Consider the following 18,842-nt stretch of genomic DNA (forward strand, 5'->3'; position numbering starts at 1 on the left):
TTTGTGTTTGACTTAGAAGTCAACCCATAATGTGGAGAAACAAATGAGCGGTGGAAATGTTGTCACAAAGATATCCTGATCTAAAAAGCATTTCATGCAACAATATTAAACTTCGTGCGTGTTTAGCTGGATCACCAGCTGTGTGATGTATCCCGTGTACAGTATTTAAACAATTCGTTTTTAACTTTACCTTGCTTTCTCCTTCTCTTTTGGGTGCAATATAACAAAGGGCATTAACTGCACCCCTCTTTAGACCATGATTTAGGAGGACAAAGGTAAACAATGAGATTTTAACCCCAGGAAGCATTTTGATCTAAAGCAATTAAGATAACATTAACTCTGCTTTTCAAGAATTCTTTAGTATTATTCGCTGATCAGCAAACCAAATGATGCATTAGTAATAAACAAAATATATTGAAATGGTTTCAGTAATATATCTAGAATAGTCTTGTCTTTCCTCAGTGATTCTCTCTCTCTCTCTCTCTCTCTCTCTCTCTCAAAACGAGGCCAAGTATAAAAAGTAATGAGAGAGAAAAAAAAATCCCCAGGCTGTGTATTGGTGAATTCTTTTTGCCATTGGTCCATCTGCACATTGCTTTGCCCCCTTCCTCTTCATGAATAAAAGAAACAGACTAGAGCCTATCACGGATCACAGTTCTCTCCTCCTACCCACTGCGCCAAAGTTGGCCACTTTAACAACTTCCAAACCTCTCAGTTGACACTGTTTGTCCCTAAAAAAAAATATCCATCACTTTCAAGGCACAAAAAAAAGGCAAAGAAAACAATATATTCCTCGCACCCGTAGTCAACGTTGCAAATCTGCTTCTCTCCAGTCTTCAAACTCCCCATCAGTTTGCAGACCTCTTGTCTTCACAGTGTTGACACCTTCAGATCCTCCAAGTTTCCGAAGACTTTTACTAAGATCTGTGTTTTGAGGCTTTTTAGTATTTATTTTTTTCCCTGGGTTGAGCTGTGGGCTGCGCAGAAGGAGGCAGAGAGCCCTGCAGTCCATTACAAGGCTTTGCATTTTGTTTGGCTTTGTTCGGTCCTGCTCCAAAGAAGGTGTCTTCTCTTGACCAGTTGCATATGGTTGCTCTACCAGGGACAGTCCAAAGAATGATGCGCCCAGGTCCTGGCCAGAACTATCCTCGCACTGGATTCCCTCTGGAAGGTATGTCTACTTTATTCTCCACATGCTATCAGCTTTCCAAAAGTACAGAGTCCTCAATTGCTTGAAATAACTTATGGGTAGTTGTATAAAGAAGGAAGAATACCGACTAAAATATTTTGCAATAATTAGATTTTCTTTTTAACTGTTTACGTTGTATTTATTAAAATGAGATCAGACTCTATATCTTGAATTTATTCTTTGTTTTTACATTCTTTTTTCTTTTCTTTTTTTTTTTTTTTTTTTACAAAGCAGCTGCCATTCCTCTGTGTTCATATTTCACTTAAACCAATTATTTTACAGCTATGGGAAAGGGTCTTTGGAATTCAAGAAACAATTCTGTCAATGGGGAGACAACCGCAAACTTCACACTGGCATTTTACAAGCTTAGCTAACGCTTGAAACTTTTCAGCCTGTTAAATGCTTGAGTTGGGAAGAAATCCTAGCCCTGTTGATGGAGTTAAAAAGTAGTTACAATGTACATGTTGTGACTTTCTTTTTTTGGGGAGTTACATTCACTCAGTGAGGCAGACTAGAAGCCTTTTGCAGCTGTCAATTTCCACCACTGTCTTGATTTCTCTTTCTGGTGACATGAAGTTTTCCATTCATCTGAATCTTTTGTCTTTGATTGTGCCCATAATGGTTTCTGAGCACATGCATTTATTAAAATCCAGATTCATGCAATCCGTGATCAAGTGCAGGGAATAAAACTGGGGAAAGCCACGAAACCAGCAAAATACACAAGCTGGGGGGATTTGCTCAAGTACTTTTCTGTAGCAAATGAAAGTAAAACAGACGGCAAAGAGAAGGATCAAAGGATTACAACAATATTTGCACAACATGACTGCGAATAATAAGAAGGCAAGGCGCCTCTGTGTTTGGTGCTTCTTGAATGTAAAATGGGCCAGTCAAGTGTTCTCTGCTGGTAATGATATATCCAGAGAGGATGAGCCAAGTGACTTTGAATTAGTAGCGCATGATTCTTATTAAATCATCAGATATTCTGCTTTTCTTGCACAAGGAGCTATGTCCTGCAAGCTGCCTACTTTGCCAACACTTCTCCCCCACTTCTATTTTACACCCTTAAATTATGCATCCAAGTTATTCACTTTCCCAGGCTGTAAAATTGTATTAATCTGATAGATCTATATTACACGATATTAAACAAATTGGAGATATCAATGCTGGATTAGAGCTCTGGACACCTCCCAACTGCACAAGCAGAAAATTGTATAGACATTGCATTAGTTACTGAGCCTTATTAACAGAGTAAGATGATGATAACTCGGATACTTGCGATGTATATAGAATAAGAGGACCATTGTGTGACTGTGAGGTCATTCTTCATGAAAGTTAACCAGCGTGTGCTGAAAAAGCCACGAGACAGCAGTAACAAAAAAAGATGCGGTCACAGTTGTGTGAGGAAACAATATATCTTCTCAAACAGTTAACTTAAAAATGAAGCTACAAATAATAATAATTTCTCGGTTGCCGACAGAGTAGACACACTAATATTATTAGTAATATTTATACCAATATTCCTAACTATAACAGTTACCACATTTCAAACACACAAATTATATATATATATATTTATATATATATATATATATATATATATATATATATATATATACATATATATATAAAATTACATATATATATATATATATATATATATATATATATATATATATAGTCGCACACATATATACACACACTATATATATATATATATATATATATATATATATATATATATATATATATATATATATATATTCATTTGATCTTATTTATTTTAGATTGGCAAGTTTTTATGAAGAATACAAATGAATTACATTGTATGGGTTTGATAAAAGGCTCATCATATCTACAAAGCCAATGTTATCTTTTGCTGTTGAACTGTACACAGGTGTACCTGGCAAACTGTTAACTTGGTCCCTTTCCTCTACTATTCTTGTTCTGCAGTATCTACTCCCCTGGGCCAGGGCAGAGTGAACCAGCTCGGAGGGGTATTCATCAACGGCAGACCCCTGCCAAATCACATCCGCCACAAGATAGTAGAGATGGCTCACCATGGCATCAGACCCTGTGTCATCTCCAGGCAGCTCAGGGTCTCCCATGGGTGTGTATCCAAAATACTCTGCAGGTACCAGGAGACCGGCTCCATCCGCCCTGGGGCCATAGGAGGGAGCAAGCCCAGGGTGAGTGCACAAGAAAACTTACTGTACACTTTCTGTAATGACACATGCTGTAAATTGTGTTTTAATGAGATATAAAAAGTGCAGATTTCACTGTAGTACTGAATGGGTCTTAAATAACACAATCACACACACTATATATATATATATATATATATATATATATATATATATATATATATATATATATATATATATATATATATATATTACACATAACCTTTTAGTATGTGTATATGTCTGTGTGTTCGTGTTTTATATATTACATGCATATATGAAATTAAAATGTCCCATCTCCTTTGGATATTAAAGCAGGTAGCCACTCCTGATGTAGAAAAGAAAATTGAGGAATACAAGCGAGAGAACCCCGGAATGTTTAGCTGGGAGATCCGGGATAGACTTCTCAAGGACGGGCACTGCGACAGGAGCTCTGTCCCTTCAGGTGAGCACATGGGTATAAATGAGTGCAAGACATACAATACGCACCAGGTATACACACCTGCAGTGTCCATCAGGGGCTCAGCCACCCTGCAAATACTGTCACCAACAGCTGTAAGAACACAAACACCACAACCCCTCGGGGAAGGGGCTATGTGTACAAGGTGAAGGTCTCCCTTTTGTTTCAGCATTCAATAATTCTGTATGTAGGACGATAGATAATGCAATATACGTATTTGTGGGCGCCCTTTCCAACCCCCTATAATTCTGATTAGTTTTACTTCTCAAAAGTATTATTGTGCAAACCCTCTTACACTTGACTAAGGTCCAACTGTTATTTGCAGTATCTTACAAATATGTTTCAAGGTCTAATGACTAATAAGGGCGCATTATCTTTTAATGACATAGGGAAAAACTGATCTTATACACGAATATTTTTATGTATGAGGATGGTTTGTATAGGTTGCATATCCCAAGTACATTAAAGGTTAAAGTAATACAGTGAATCAGTGAATAATAACATATATATATATATATATATATATATATATATATATATATATATATATATATATATATATATATATATATATATATTACACATGTTATGTGGTCCGTGTGTCCGTGTGTGTAGAGTATATATCAATTATTGTACAGCAATGTATTTATATATTGCTTGCTAAACATTTTCCCTATTATTTTGATACACATCCAGTGAATAGAGAGTGTTAAATTGTAGTCTAAAGTGTCCCTCCCAGGTAGTAAATGAATCACTTGTTAATTAATCACTTTTAAACCCCTTCTGAATTACAGAGAGAAAGGTGTTAACATGTTAATCACCCTCACACAAACAAAACAAGGATAACATAACAAGTGCACTTTCTCAGGGAAGATCAATTTAAACATTACATTGTTAAGAGTCTAATCCAAACAAGTTTGGTAACCAGCCGATGAGAGCAGGTCTCATGCGCCATTAGGGATTACTTGTCAGAAGTTTATTGAGATGAATTTTGTAGAGAAGACTATGCAACCTCAATCAGAAAATTGTTTCGCAAAACAGGTCTGAAGTAGACTTATTAAATGATGTTAAGGTTAAATTGAATTAAAAGCTTAGATTAATTTATAGGTAGCCAATACAATATGACATGGAAAAGGAGAAATCCAGTCATATAATAGGGACAATGTACCTGATAGTTAATTTATAGAGGATTACCGTGTATTTATTTGTTGATTATTTATTTATGGATTATTGTAATCGGTTTATTGTGATATTTCGCTGCACTTTACAATGCATTACTAAAAAAATGTAGATATGACAAAACCTAGTGGAAGCGGGAATACATCCCCTGAGGCTCATTATATATATATGTGTGTGTGTGTGTGTGTGTGTGTGTGTGTGTGTGTGTGTGTGTGTGTGTGTGTGTGTGTGTGTGTGTGTGTGTGTGTGTGTGTGTGTGTGTGTGTGTGTGTGTGTGTGTGTGTGTGTGTGTGTGTGTGTGTACATATGTACACACACACACATCCATACATACTCACAGTAGAGAATATAGTGCCACTCCACCAAAGTACATATACCTGCCTGGGTGCCAGCTGTTAATTGAAGTGGATATAAGATCAAGCAGGTAACAGGCACACAGGGTTTTTATATAAAAAAGAAAAATTGAGTCAACACATTTTTTGCTGCTGTATCAATGATTTCTATTTTACATATCAACCATTTTTTCTTTTTACATTGATAAAAGAAGCAACATGTGTGTGTGTGTGTGTGTGTGTGTGTGTGTGTGTGTGTGTGTGTGTATACATACACACACACACACACACACACATTTTGCTTCTTTTATCAATGTAAAAAGAAAAAATGGTTGATATATAAAATAGAAATCATTTATACAGCAGCAAAAAATGTGTTGACTCAATTTTTCTTTTTTATATAAAAATATATATATATATATACATACACACACACAGTATATATACACACACACGGTGTCCCTTTGCTTGCAGATGGGCACAATGTTTGCCATGCAATGCGATGCAGGCCTCTCCAGCATCCAAGGGTCAAGGCCAATGTTTTTGCTATCAGAATCCTGTTGTCAATCTCAATTTATATTCCCTCCTGTTCCTTTCAATTTCCGAGGTTTAGTGAGTTCGATTAGCCGAGTCCTGAGAATCAAGTTCGGGAAGAAGGAGGAAGACGGAGATTGTGATAAGAAGGAAGAGGATGGAGAGAAGAAAACCAAGCACAGTATTGATGGGATCCTCGGGGACAAAGGTAAGAGCAGCTGGGATTAAATGTACAGTGGAGAACAGAGGATATATACACAGTGTACCAGTCTGCTTCTACAGGAGGAGTGCTATGTAAATATCAGGCCATGTCATTGTAACTTGTTATATCTTATGAATTAATATAGTAAAGGAGTCAGGGACCGTCATAACAGTAATAATACTAAAGATTGGAAGGCTAAAGTACTAACCTGTACTATGTAGAAAGGTAAAAAAAAAAAAAAAATTAAAAGCAGGCACACCAAATGGTACAATAAATGTCTTTACTAGCTCAACGTTTCGGCTTCCCAATGCAGCCTGGAGCCGAAACGTTGAGCTACTAAATACACATTTATTGTACCATTTGGTGTGCCTGCTTTTTTTTTTTTTTACCTTTATGCATTCATATACAAATAATCCTACAATCACTTTAGTGCCGAAATAAAATCAAGGAACAGGCTAAAGCGAGAAAAAAAGAAAGAAGGATAAATTGATAGATAGATAGATAGATAGATAGATAGATAGATAGATAGATAGATAGATAGATAGATAGATAGATAGATAGATGATAGATAGATAGATAGATAGATAGATAGATAGATAGATGATAGATAGATAGATAGATAGATAGATAGATAGATAGATAGATAGATAGATAGATAGATAGATAGACAGACAGACAGACAGACAGACAGACAGACAGATAGATAGCAAAAGTGGAAATGACCAGGACAGTAGTTATTATTTTTGTTGAAATCATTTTTTTTGTTTTGTTTTATTTCTTTAAATACCCAACGCTAATTTGTTACAAAGGGTCCATTTTGCAGCATCTCCTTCTTATCAGACCCTAGCAGTTTAGGTAAAAATGCTTAATTGAGTAATAATTTGTTTGTTTCCACCACATTTCTACATCATTTGGCAATTCCACCCTTTCCAACAATTAAAAAATGGAAAATGTGCTGCAAACTTTCGACTTAGCACCTAGGTAACTATTTCAGCCACTTTACCAATCCACCAGGGTCTTTAATCCAAGTATCTCTGCAGTGAAACGGATGCAGTATTTGGGCTGAAAACAGCATCAGATTCATTAAACATATACCCCCTTTGCTTTGAATAGAAATGGCCTTTTTTTTGTTACAGTAAATAGGGTACAAGGATTTAGCTTCAGTTTTGCCTCCAGGGAAATTCAAATAATAAATAAAACAGTACCTTTTATTTTCACAGTTTGATATTAAGGTTTTTCTTTGCCATTCGAAAATAATAGGGACATGTATTTTGGTCTTTGTTATTCAATGCAAAATAAAAGGCAAACGTAAAGAAAAAAAATGAAAGTAACAACTTTAGAAGTGGAATAACTTATCACGCAAGCAAAATTCGGAGGTTATTGTATTAATGTGTACATTAGCAGTTGTAATTTAGCAATACACTGTGGCCCATAAACATCAGTGGGATACGAATTAACCCCCAGTCTACAGATTGTTTTTTGGAAACCAAATGTTGCAGACATAGGCAATCAAATGGCAGAGTATGGGCAAAGCTTATTGGATAGTAAAGTGAATATTTATAGTGTACCTGAAAAGCCAGAGGTTTCCTGCTCAAATATCTCTTTCCCCCCAGCAATGAGCAGGGCAGGGTCACGTTGGCCCATTTAGCATTCAAGCATTGATCAATTATTTATAGAAGACTTAGAAGGGGACTGGATCTCATTGCTAAATTAATTTGTTAAACAGATTTTTCTTGCTTTGTAAATGGTCCCCTGAAACCTCGGCTGACAGCTGACCGATTGGAGCAATCAATACCAATTAGAAAGGCTAGAATCTGCTTGGGTTCTGCTTTCCAGTGAAGCCCTCTTGCTAAAAGCAGCAGCAGTGTGGGGTGGAGGTCTCTCAGATAGGCAGCAATTTCAATTAGCAGCTTCCTCCTCATTTCCAGTGGCAAGGTGTGAATTCGTTTGCTGTGCTGTTTGAAGTTGGTTGTGATAAACTCATACCGTGGGGGGATTTCGTGAGTTGGCTTCGGGTGAAAGAGACGGGGTTTTGCCCGGGGAAAAAAATATTATCTAATAATTTTTAAAAATATATATTTATTGGTTATTGTTATCAATTAATATTGGAAACGAATATTCATTTTATGGAGCGGTATTACCTTGCACACTTACACACATATGCATATTATAGTACATGTATGTAAACTGGACCTCTTAGATACATCTTGTGCTGTTTTTCTTAATTTTGCTGCAGTTTTGCACAATAATTGCAAAGGCTTAATTGCAAGAACTTTTTTTCTACAGCCTGACACGGGCTATTTAATTAAAATAGACATTTTTGTAATCAACACTGTTAGCATCAAACCCATCACATATCACGTTATATGTTACACCGATTTGACTCACTCAATACAAAATTCTCTCAAGCAGAAAGAAAACATTTTTTTTTTTTGCCGACCTAACTCCGTCTCCTATCCCTAAATAGTATATGTTAACTAATACAGATTTATATTTTAAAAGAGTTATCCCATGACTTATTCGCCTCTTGTTTCTGGCTTCCCAAACCCAATCCTATTCAGACATTAAAGCTGCTGTCTGCAGCATATATCTCTCTAGAGGAGAGATATATGTTGCTTCCAAAGACTGAAAAACAAGTCTCAGGGATAAAAAAAAAAAAAAAAAAATGCTTCCAATGACCTAATCAAACATTTGTCTAAGTTTGAAGCTGTCGCACAATAGCAGCTCCTCTGCCAACCGACCCCTTTTTATTTCAAACTTGAAGATGAACTTCAGTTACAAAGCCCTTCCAGTCTATTGAAGCATCAGAAGCAAAGATTCCTGACCACAAAAGCAAACAGTAAAAAAAAAAAAAAAGACACCCCCCTCCCACCCCCCCACCCCCCCAAAATAGAGGAGGAAAAAAAGGGGGGGGGTTGTGGTGTTTCTCATTCTCATTCAAAAACCTGCAAGCAGGAGAAAAAGTTGACACAAAAGGCTAAGGGAAGGAAGAAAAGGAGGTAAATTATTCAAAACTCCCCGCTGTTAGATAGTTTTGTAATATTATAGGGCCGTCTGTTGGGAAAGAATAATGTTTGAGAATGCAAAATGTTTCTTCTGATTTGTAAATGCTGATTGATCATTTAGAAGCCAGCCTATTGTGTCAGCATTTTTTTTTTTTTTTAATTCTGCACTTCGTTTTAAAGGTCTTTTTTTTTCTCCCTTTCACTAATAAACACTTCTATTTTAACTTTTTAACTACACATTCTAAATAGCAATATAAAAAGGCCTTACAGATCTTCGGATATATATATATATATATATATATATATATATATATATATATATATATATATATATATATATATATATATATACACAAATTGTTGGATAATAAATGGCATGTTGCTGCAATAGTTTGATTGAATGAAAAAGAAAATCACTTTCTCTGCAACACCAACTGAAGGTTTAATCAAAGAAAGCAACACAGAATCGCTTTCCTCCCCTGCTGTGTACCATTTTTTTGTCAAGTGGAAAGTTCACAAGGGTTAATGTTGGCGAGGAAATAAAACACAAGCAAAAAGAAAAGTTTTTAAACGGAACATATATAAAGAGAGAGACATCCACGTGTGTGCTTTAAGTGTAACTTCAAAAATAAAAAATAGATGACATTTCAAACATTACCCAGTCTAAAATAAATTAATCTTTGACAGTATTATCTTTTTGTCAAAGTGGGTTCATATTTTTTTTAGAGAAAAAAAAAAACACAAAAAGAGGGGATATATAATAGACATTATTTCTGTAAATTCGCACTCACGTTTGCTAAGAGTAACACAAAACGAAATAGCAAAACCTGATAAAATAATGGAAATAAAAAAAAAGTTTGGAGGGCGATAATTCGTTGATGCTGTAACGGCCCTTTGCATTTGGTGTTGTTCACACTGTAATGCTAACACCATAAGCCCCACGGAATTGTTTTTCGTACACCAGTAACAAAACAAAAAAAAAATAGCTATATATATATAAAAAATAAAAACTTTTCTGCCCTTTTTTTTTTCTTTTTGCCCGTTCTGTTCTTTTCCTGGCTCTGCTGACACGTAGCTCTGGTCCTTGCGGGATGTCTGAGCAAGACGTCCATAAATGCTCCCTTTTTAAATGTGGAAGAAAGCTTCCTCCCTGCGCCTGCTTCTTTCTATCATCTCCTTGGCATTTAATAATGCTAAGACTTATTAGCGCTGGTAATGAAAACTGTGGCGCTTGAATAGGGAGCTGTGTTGGCGAGTGGTGTAATAGCTTGGAGGCATGGTAAGAAATGTATTTATCCCCAATCACTGCTCACTCTCTGAGTTTCATGCACAAACGTTAAGTTGAAGGGTTTTAAGGCAGATTAAATTGAGCCTTTATTTCTCTGCACTTTCATCTTTAAACGGCTCACTTTAGCTAGCCCTGGGCATGTAAGTTCGTTAGGCACCCAGCTTTTCGTCCTAGTAAATATACAGTTATTTTTATTGATAATTATTGTTTGTATTTATCGGATGCTAGCACGCACTAGAATTGGATGACTTTACTACACACATAGCAAGCAGTCCCCTGTCACCCCTCTGCTAAATACACCTAATAATAAATTAATGCATTTGGTGAAAAACATGAAATAGTGTTGATGTTTATGGTGTTCCTTTTATTTGCTGATTTGGGAATATATATATAATGATATATAAAGATAAATGCTGCAAGGAATAACCTTATTATTTAACGTATATTGGAGCCACGTGTTTATTCAATGCTTAGAAAAATGGTTTCTCTATTAGACGTTATCATTCAGTTTCTGTTCTTACAATATTCCTATAGTTTAACCCTATTCAGTGCAGAATGCATAATAATGTTTTTCCCCCTTTGTTCAGCGTTGTACATATATTTTTTGCAGGCAGGAGTCCCTGCCCGGTAGCACTTACAATATATTTGGTGATGCTTGAGGCACAGGGAGATAAAGTGTCGGCCAAGGTCACAATGAGCTGACGCCAGGATGCATGTTCCTATCGGCACTAAGGGTGTTAAATGAAATGTTACTTAAGCAACTATTAAAGAGGCATTCCAAGCATCTTAAAAAAAAAAAATACAAAATGCATTTGTTTTGTTTTAATATGTGCTGCCTTTAATCACATTTATGGAAAACTAATTACCTAAGCTGATCGATTAGTTCTCCTGTGATCGATCAGCAAAAATCCTGCTTCTCTGGGCTCACTAAATGAACTGCCTTTCAGTTTCAAATGAATCCTTCAGTCAGTGTAACTCAGCAGCTACAATGTATTCTTATATCACTCAGATAACATTATCTATTGTTACAGTTTGCAGCTCAAACTACTGGGAATATTGGCAACAAATTATCACAAACAGGAAAGTGTTGCAAAGCTCTTGCACTGCTTGGGAGGTGAGCTAAAGCCTGCTATAGAAATCAAAGGATGCTCAGTATATTAAAACTCATTAAAATGGCACTGAGTTTAATTGTAGCATTTAAAAGGGTAGTAAGTATTATATAATACTACAGGACTGGTTTATTTAAAAATAAAAATACAGAGATGTAGGATATTGCCTGGAAATCTCCTTTAAAATCAGGCACAGTATGAGTACTTTTTAACTAGATCTAATAAATCAGTAAATGGTACCTAGTCTTCTAGTTCTGCATGGCATGAGACAGATGAGTGAGACTGAAGCTGATAGTGACCATCCATACATATATTGGGGAAGTAGAAGGACCACTTTAGGCCAGTCCTCTGTGGACGTCAAAGCATGTGTTTATGGTTTGGTTCAAAGTGCCACCAAGAAGAGAGAGAGAGAGAGAGAGAGAGAGAGGGGACTGGCAGGGATCTGGTTTCCCAGGGAAGACCGGGGCCAAAGTTAACAACGAGAGTAGAAGGAGAAAAAAAAACCTGTGGACACACATCTCAAGGTGGCAACAATTTAATTTGGCAGCAATCGCTACTAATGTGGTTTTCAGCGGTTTGCTGCACTGAAGGACGTTGTTTTGACTGTGTGGAGCAGAGCCTGCCAAATTTAATTAGGTTCTAGGGGGTGGATGAATGGGGGGTCGGGGGGGGGATACCCCCTCCTCCTCCCCCTAGAACAGGAGCGTCAACTCCAGACTCCAGTCCTTAAGGGCCACCAACAGGTTAGGTTTTAAAGATATCCCTGCTTCAGCACAGGTGGCTCAATCAGTGGCTCAGTTGAAGACTGAGCCACTGATTGAGCCACCTGTGCTGAAGCAGGGATATGCTTAAAACCAGACCTGTTGGTGGCCCTTGAGGATTGGAGTAGGCCACTCCTGCCATAGAGCATCTTTTGGTGTTACACCTGCAGGCATTGTTTGTTGAAGAGGGAGCTTTATCAAAAACAATCTGCAATGATAAACCAACAAGCTCCTTTCTCACTCTCTGTAAATGTATGTTTAGAGGGAGGCAATAGACACTTCATTAAATCAGGGGATTACCAAAGGTTGCCAATGTAATCAAACACAAACCAGCCTGGGATTTGTGAGTGGGATCAGTTTAAATAATGGGGGGCAGGAGAGGGGATAGGGAAGTGTCAGGCAATTCATTGGCTCTGGGCTGAGTCTCTCTCTGTGCATATTCAGAGGCAGCTAGATAGAAACCCAGGGAGAAGGCCTGTGTCTGGGTACACATGGAACTCAGCTTACATGTCACAAAAAAAACTGAGACAAATGAGCTATAACAATAAACAGAGATAACAATTACAAAGGCAAACATTGGCTTTTGGGAACAAGTAGCCGGGAGAAGCCGGTATACATTAACAAAGTAGGCAAATGTTTGCAAGATAAACTCTCTTCCTAAATCAAGTGTGACGGGAAAGGAGAGAGAGAGAGACAGAGACAGAAGGAGAGAGAGAACTAGATAAGGTTTGAGGGAAATATATGAGCATATCCCAACACAAGGGATTTAATGACATTTAAAGGTGCTGTACAAATGAGAGGGTCCATTTTTTTTTCTATTATTTACATTTTCACTTTGCATTTTGTTTCCAACCTGATCACACTTTTCATTGCTGAATTCTCTTGGGTTTTGGTTGATGTAAAAACTGCTTAATTTATTGTCTTAGTAGCTCAACAAAACAGTGTGTATTGTGTATGTTGTTGTGTACAGATATTCAGTTACTCCGGGAGCCACAATCTTTTCTAATATTTGTGATACTTGTTTCCCTGTTTAACATCTTTTAATAGCTTTATACATTTAGGACCAAAAGTTCAACCACCAACTGAAGAACTGTTCCTGCTAGTTAAAGAATTATAGCTAAATGAGTTAATGATGGTGCAATGAGATTTGGGCTAAATTACAACGTGTCCCTTGGAAATTCACAATAGTGGCCATATTTAAAGAGCCCTGTAAAACATGTCTGAATCCATCTTTATTTGAGACTGGTGGTAACTTGAAAAATAAAGGCACATATTTGGAAACATATTCTTGCACCATCTAAGTAACATGAGCAATATGTCAAAGGAAATAGGAAAGACAACGAATTTACAGGTTCATAAACAAATGCAGGATCCCCATCATAATCCGGGTTATATGGCAAGGATGGAGACAATAATACAATATTCTGCTGTGAATGAGTTGAGATCGCACAGGGTTCTCTTTAAAGCAGCAAAACGTGAAATCTTATATGGGTTTCCGAAGTAAATCAGTTCTGTAGCATTAGATAACAGTGACTGTTTTTTGTTTTTATTATTCTCAGATCTCAGATCTGGGGGGAGTATTTATTTTCCCAACAGCATGAGTTTCTTCACTCAGGAATATGCCTTTATTACACTTGTTGATGTTTTTTTTAGGGGGGGGGGGATTTAAGTCCTCCTAAAAACACTTTGATTTGTTTTTAAATTCTAATTAAAATGATGTTGTATAAGCATGTTATCACTTATGCAAACCATTGAATTCTGTGGACAGAATGTCCATGCTTTTCCCTGACTGTAACGTTTGCAAGCAGGAGGATAGTATCCCAACACCGTACAGTATATAATGTGTGTTACAGTATGTATGGTGTTTGCTGGGTGCAGCCAAGGAAACGTGTGAAGTGTAACAAACTTGTATTCAATACATTTTCATTTGACTTCTATGATACAAGATGGAATATTAATAGCACACTACTTGGGGGATATGCTTTATGGGGCACAAATGGCTGTTTTGGGAAACATTAACCTTAACACAGATATTTTAAGTACATACCAGTGATAATATATCAAGCTATTTTGAAGCTCTTTGATCTTATATTTGGGAGTGTCAATATTACAGAAATGTTATGCGATTAAGTTATTACTACATCTGGACCCATCATTATTACAGCCGGGATGGGGTGTAAATCTCTCTTTCTAACATTGTACATGATACACAAATTTCTTCTATTTGACATAAAGAGGAAAAACAGTTCTTCACCAGGGCCCATATATCAGGAGCTTGCTACACATGAGATATTTCAACATATTTTAACCACATGGGTAATATATTTAGTTGCAGGTAACCCAGTAAAGGGACAGCGATGTTATATGAGTGATGCTAGCATCAATTGTGCAAATGTGTGGACTTTCTTTTCACTCCCAAACCCCTTGAAATGAAAAGCGAATGTGTCTGATAGAGAGACAATGTGGAAAATGGTACTATGATGTACTGGCTACCTGTGCCCATGGGTTCTAAAAATGGTTGAATGCAAAATATAAACACATTGAAATAATGGGAGGCTCTATATTCACCATTGTTTAAGGGTCTGTGAAATATATTTGGTAAATAGAAAAGAAAGAGGTTATATATGTTTTTTAAACAGAGTCCTTCATGGCGGATGGAACTAGAGTTGTGGATTATACATTTTTACATGCTAGTAATGTATGTATGTTACTTATTTTGTATGTACAGCACCCCCACACAAAAAAATAAGCCTGGGTCCCTTATTTCATACTGGACGTATAGGGGTGTAAGTCTGAAATCCATTGCATTCTCCCAGTATGTTTGATGAATGACCCCCTCTCTCCACCATCTATTTTTACTTTTAATAAAATAAGTAAGAGGGAATTGCAAATAAGCATGGTGCATGTGAGTGTGCTGTGGTTAGAGGAATTAGATATTTACCAGTTTGAAATAAGCTTGGTAAAAAAAAAAAAAAAGACATTGAAGAGATGAGACAGGGGAGAACTTCAAACGAATTCATCTGGAATGGTGAAGGGGAGATTTAGAGACAGTATTGGGAAGTTATTTAGATATTAATAACACATTTTCCTGAGGCGTTAAGATTGCCTCCATCTGCACTTTTCTTGCAGCTATTTGGCTTGGTGAAATATGGGAGACTCAAATGTTGGGGAGAGATAACAGATTCATCCTAGCCCTGGTCCTGTGACTGCATCATTGCATTAAACTAGGATTAACCTCCCTTTTCCCCCCTCACAGCTATCCACATTTTCATAGGAATTTACATGGCAGGATTTAAAGCACATATAACACCAGCCTTAAAGCTATAAGGTACCTGGGCATTGCAAATATCCTTTTAAGTTGCTTTTGTTATCCACAGATAGAAAATAATAGTAATAACCTTGTTGGCTTTTCGCCTGTATTAATTTGCAGATGTCATTTGTAGTAGGAACGTTTTGCAGAGATGAATGGTCCACAACCTGACAGTGTTTGGGATTTCATTTCATTTTCTCTCTGATCCTTATTAGGGATCGGGCTGTTATTGAATTTGTCTTAGTAGAAGGGATGACGTTTGGGTGCAGATAAGATGACTGGTCCTGTAATAAAATCATGGGCTTGTGGAAAACTTTGAGGCTAAGACACTGCTAAAGCCACTGTGTGAAGTGAGGCAATCTATACAGTTCTAACGTGTGTTATATTCCCCATCAGCAGAGTATAGGGAACTTGAATGCCTGTGGATCGTTTATCATCTAGAATCCACTGGACACATTGCAATATCTTGTGCTGGAGAAATATTATTTATTGGCTTTAAGAATGAGCTGTTTTGTTGCCCCGCAAGCTTGTTTCTACTAACGCTTATATTATTTGTAATAATAATAATATATACATATATATTATATATATATATATATATATATATATATATATATATACACACACATATATATATATATATATATTTACACACACACACACACACACACACACACACACACACACACACACACACACACACACACACAACATATATATATATATATATATATTTACACACACACTCACCCACACACATATATATATATATATATATATTTACACACACACTCACCCACACATATATATATATATATATATATATATATATATATATATATATATATATATATATATATATATATATTTACACACACACACACACACACACACACACACACACACACACACACACACACACACACACACACACACACACACACACACACACATACACATATATATATATATATATATATATATATAGATCATCTTCAAATAGAGATATCATGACTGAGTTTTCCATGGGGCCAGTGGTCAGGATATTAAAGGTCTGCGATTCTGAGTCTTATTGGGTTAAGTCTTCTTGTCAGATCTGAGGTCAGGGTGTGCAGCATTCTGTATAGATCAGTTTATTCATGTACAGACTCTATGTAATACATTGAAGTCTCTTCACCTTCTAAACGAATTCCCTAATGGTGTATTAGTGTTTGGAATACAAATGTTAACATTCTGACCTGGAAACTCAATAATATGTGTGTGTGTCACCTAACATAGTAATGGCAGCTACTGTATATAAACAAGCCTAGATGCTCTCTCTATGTAAATGGCCTAATTCTGTTAGCTTTATTGTGAATAATGACTTAAAAGCATCATTAAATAACTATCTAAAACTATTTCTTAATGTTTTGTTGCCTGATTTGTCATGGGAATATCTTATTGTATTTCAGTAACAAAGACTGGGGTAGCTGAAATTGCAAGTTTTGCGACCCATGGCTCCCTTTGCCTTATTTTTTATTGTATTGTATTTGTATGTCTTTATTTATATAGCGCCATTAATGTACATAGCGCTTCACAGCAGTAATACATGTGGTAATCGAATAAATAACAGATAATATAAATAACAGGTCATGGGAATACGTGCTTTAGACATAAAAGTAACATTAAGGAAGAGGAGTCCCTGCCCCGAGGAGCTTACAATCTAATTATGTTGTCATTTATTTACCACTCTTATCCCCATTGTTTGTACTTTATCTCACCCGTGTTGTAAAGTGCTGTGTAGACTATTTGATGCTATATAAACAAGATTATATTTACACAAACATTCAAAAGTGGAGCAAAACATGAATAGACACTGCCTTTACTGTTTATTTTTTTTCATCTGGTTATTTGATATCAAGCTATTTAATCTCCCCTGGTTCACCCGGCCATACAGCTATGCAGAGATTATAATTACATTTAGAATGACTCTCCTGAAGTCTGCATTTACTTATAAAGAATAACATGATTCATCAACAGTGGAAAAAAAATGTATTGTTTATGAATGCTTCCTAATTATGCCTATAGAAAAGAAGAAAGGTCTCAAATTAAACTAATTTGGGAGTAATAAGGATGCCCCCCCCGGAGTTAGAAATGGTGACCTCTGCTTCAAAGCAGACACTAAACGTGTGTGTTGGAGGGGAATTGGGCACAGACAGTATAAACAGAGTAAGAAGGTGAGGAAATTGAGACAGTTACAAGCTTTGATCCGTAGGTTCTTGTCCCTTATCAGAAACACTTGTAGTGACACTCATACAAAAGGCGTTCATCATTATACAAGACTGCTGCCTGGGCTGGCTGCAGAAATCACTGCCTACTAATTACAATTAGCCATGTCTTATGGGACACATCACTGCTAAGGTTCGGAATTATTTCCTATGATGAGTTCTTCAAAAGAGGGTGGTTTATCATCATAGTCATTTTTTTTAGGACAGTTCAGTTAAACAGGAAACCTCATTCCACATCTGTTGTGTTCAATTATTACATCTGTCCAGAAAATAAGCTGTTTAGCTCTGTTCTTTCGGATCCCTCTTGGCCCAATGAGGATTGAAGTGAAATAACAAAAAAAAAATACCAAAAATAAATAGAAATACATGTTTTTACAAAGTGGTGACAGCTGGAACTATATAACCCAGTCACTTGGGACAGCAGCGCCTTGCAAGGCTTCTGGCAGTGATGGAGTTATGAATTAGAAATGTTTTTTTTCTGTCCTAATGCATTATTGTATAATAAGTGTTGGGCACTTGTAAAAAAAATACATTTCTCTACGCATGAGATATTTACTAGAAGTCAATTCCTGGTTCAGCAGAGATCCTGACACAGCATCTGTGCTCAATTGCCCCCAAATATCAATATATGTAGACATTGTGCAAAGGGGGTCTATTTATTAATTAAAGACCCCCTGTTTCAAAGCGGGGGCAAAATCGGTGCAAATAAAATTACGCCACATATATCAGTGGAACAAAACCCCATTGCTTTCTAGGAGATCCATTTTCTTTGAAAAATAGGGTGCTGTTGTTTTGCACTGATTTAGAGTCAGGAAATGTTGATAGATAGATGCCACTAAATATTAAAGTGATTGGTTTTGCAATCATTTAATTTGTCTCATGGAATCCAACAAACTTAGGGTCTAAAGTCTGCAGGCAAAGAAAAAACGGGGGCAATAGGAAAGGAACCCCAATTCCATTAAAACCCATGGAGTTTTCTTCCTAGATATATTTGGGGTAGTATGTTTCCATCAGCATTGAAGCCGG

General features: G+C 36.5%; 1 protein-coding gene across 2 annotated transcripts in view; it reads left to right on the forward strand.

Annotated features, from left to right (window-relative positions):
- The first annotated feature begins 668 nt into the window (after positions 1–668).
- Positions 669–18,842, forward strand: part of PAX7 (paired box 7) — a 98,683-nt gene continuing 80,509 nt past the window's right edge. The window contains exons 1-4 of one of the 2 annotated variants that reach the window (XM_075606003.1): positions 669–1,171; positions 3,140–3,375; positions 3,685–3,814; positions 5,948–6,082. In XM_075606003.1, the coding sequence (XP_075462118.1) occupies positions 1,087–1,171; positions 3,140–3,375; positions 3,685–3,814; positions 5,948–6,082 (586 nt within the window). In that variant the 5' untranslated portion in view covers positions 669–1,086. The remainder of the gene's footprint in view (positions 1,172–3,139; positions 3,376–3,684; positions 3,815–5,947; positions 6,083–18,842) is intronic. The other variant, XM_075606004.1, reaches the window with a different exon arrangement.

The sequence above is a fragment of the Ascaphus truei genome, chromosome 6 (genome assembly GCF_040206685.1).
Source record: "Ascaphus truei isolate aAscTru1 chromosome 6, aAscTru1.hap1, whole genome shotgun sequence".
In the NCBI taxonomy this organism is placed as follows: domain Eukaryota; kingdom Metazoa; phylum Chordata; class Amphibia; order Anura; family Ascaphidae; genus Ascaphus; species Ascaphus truei.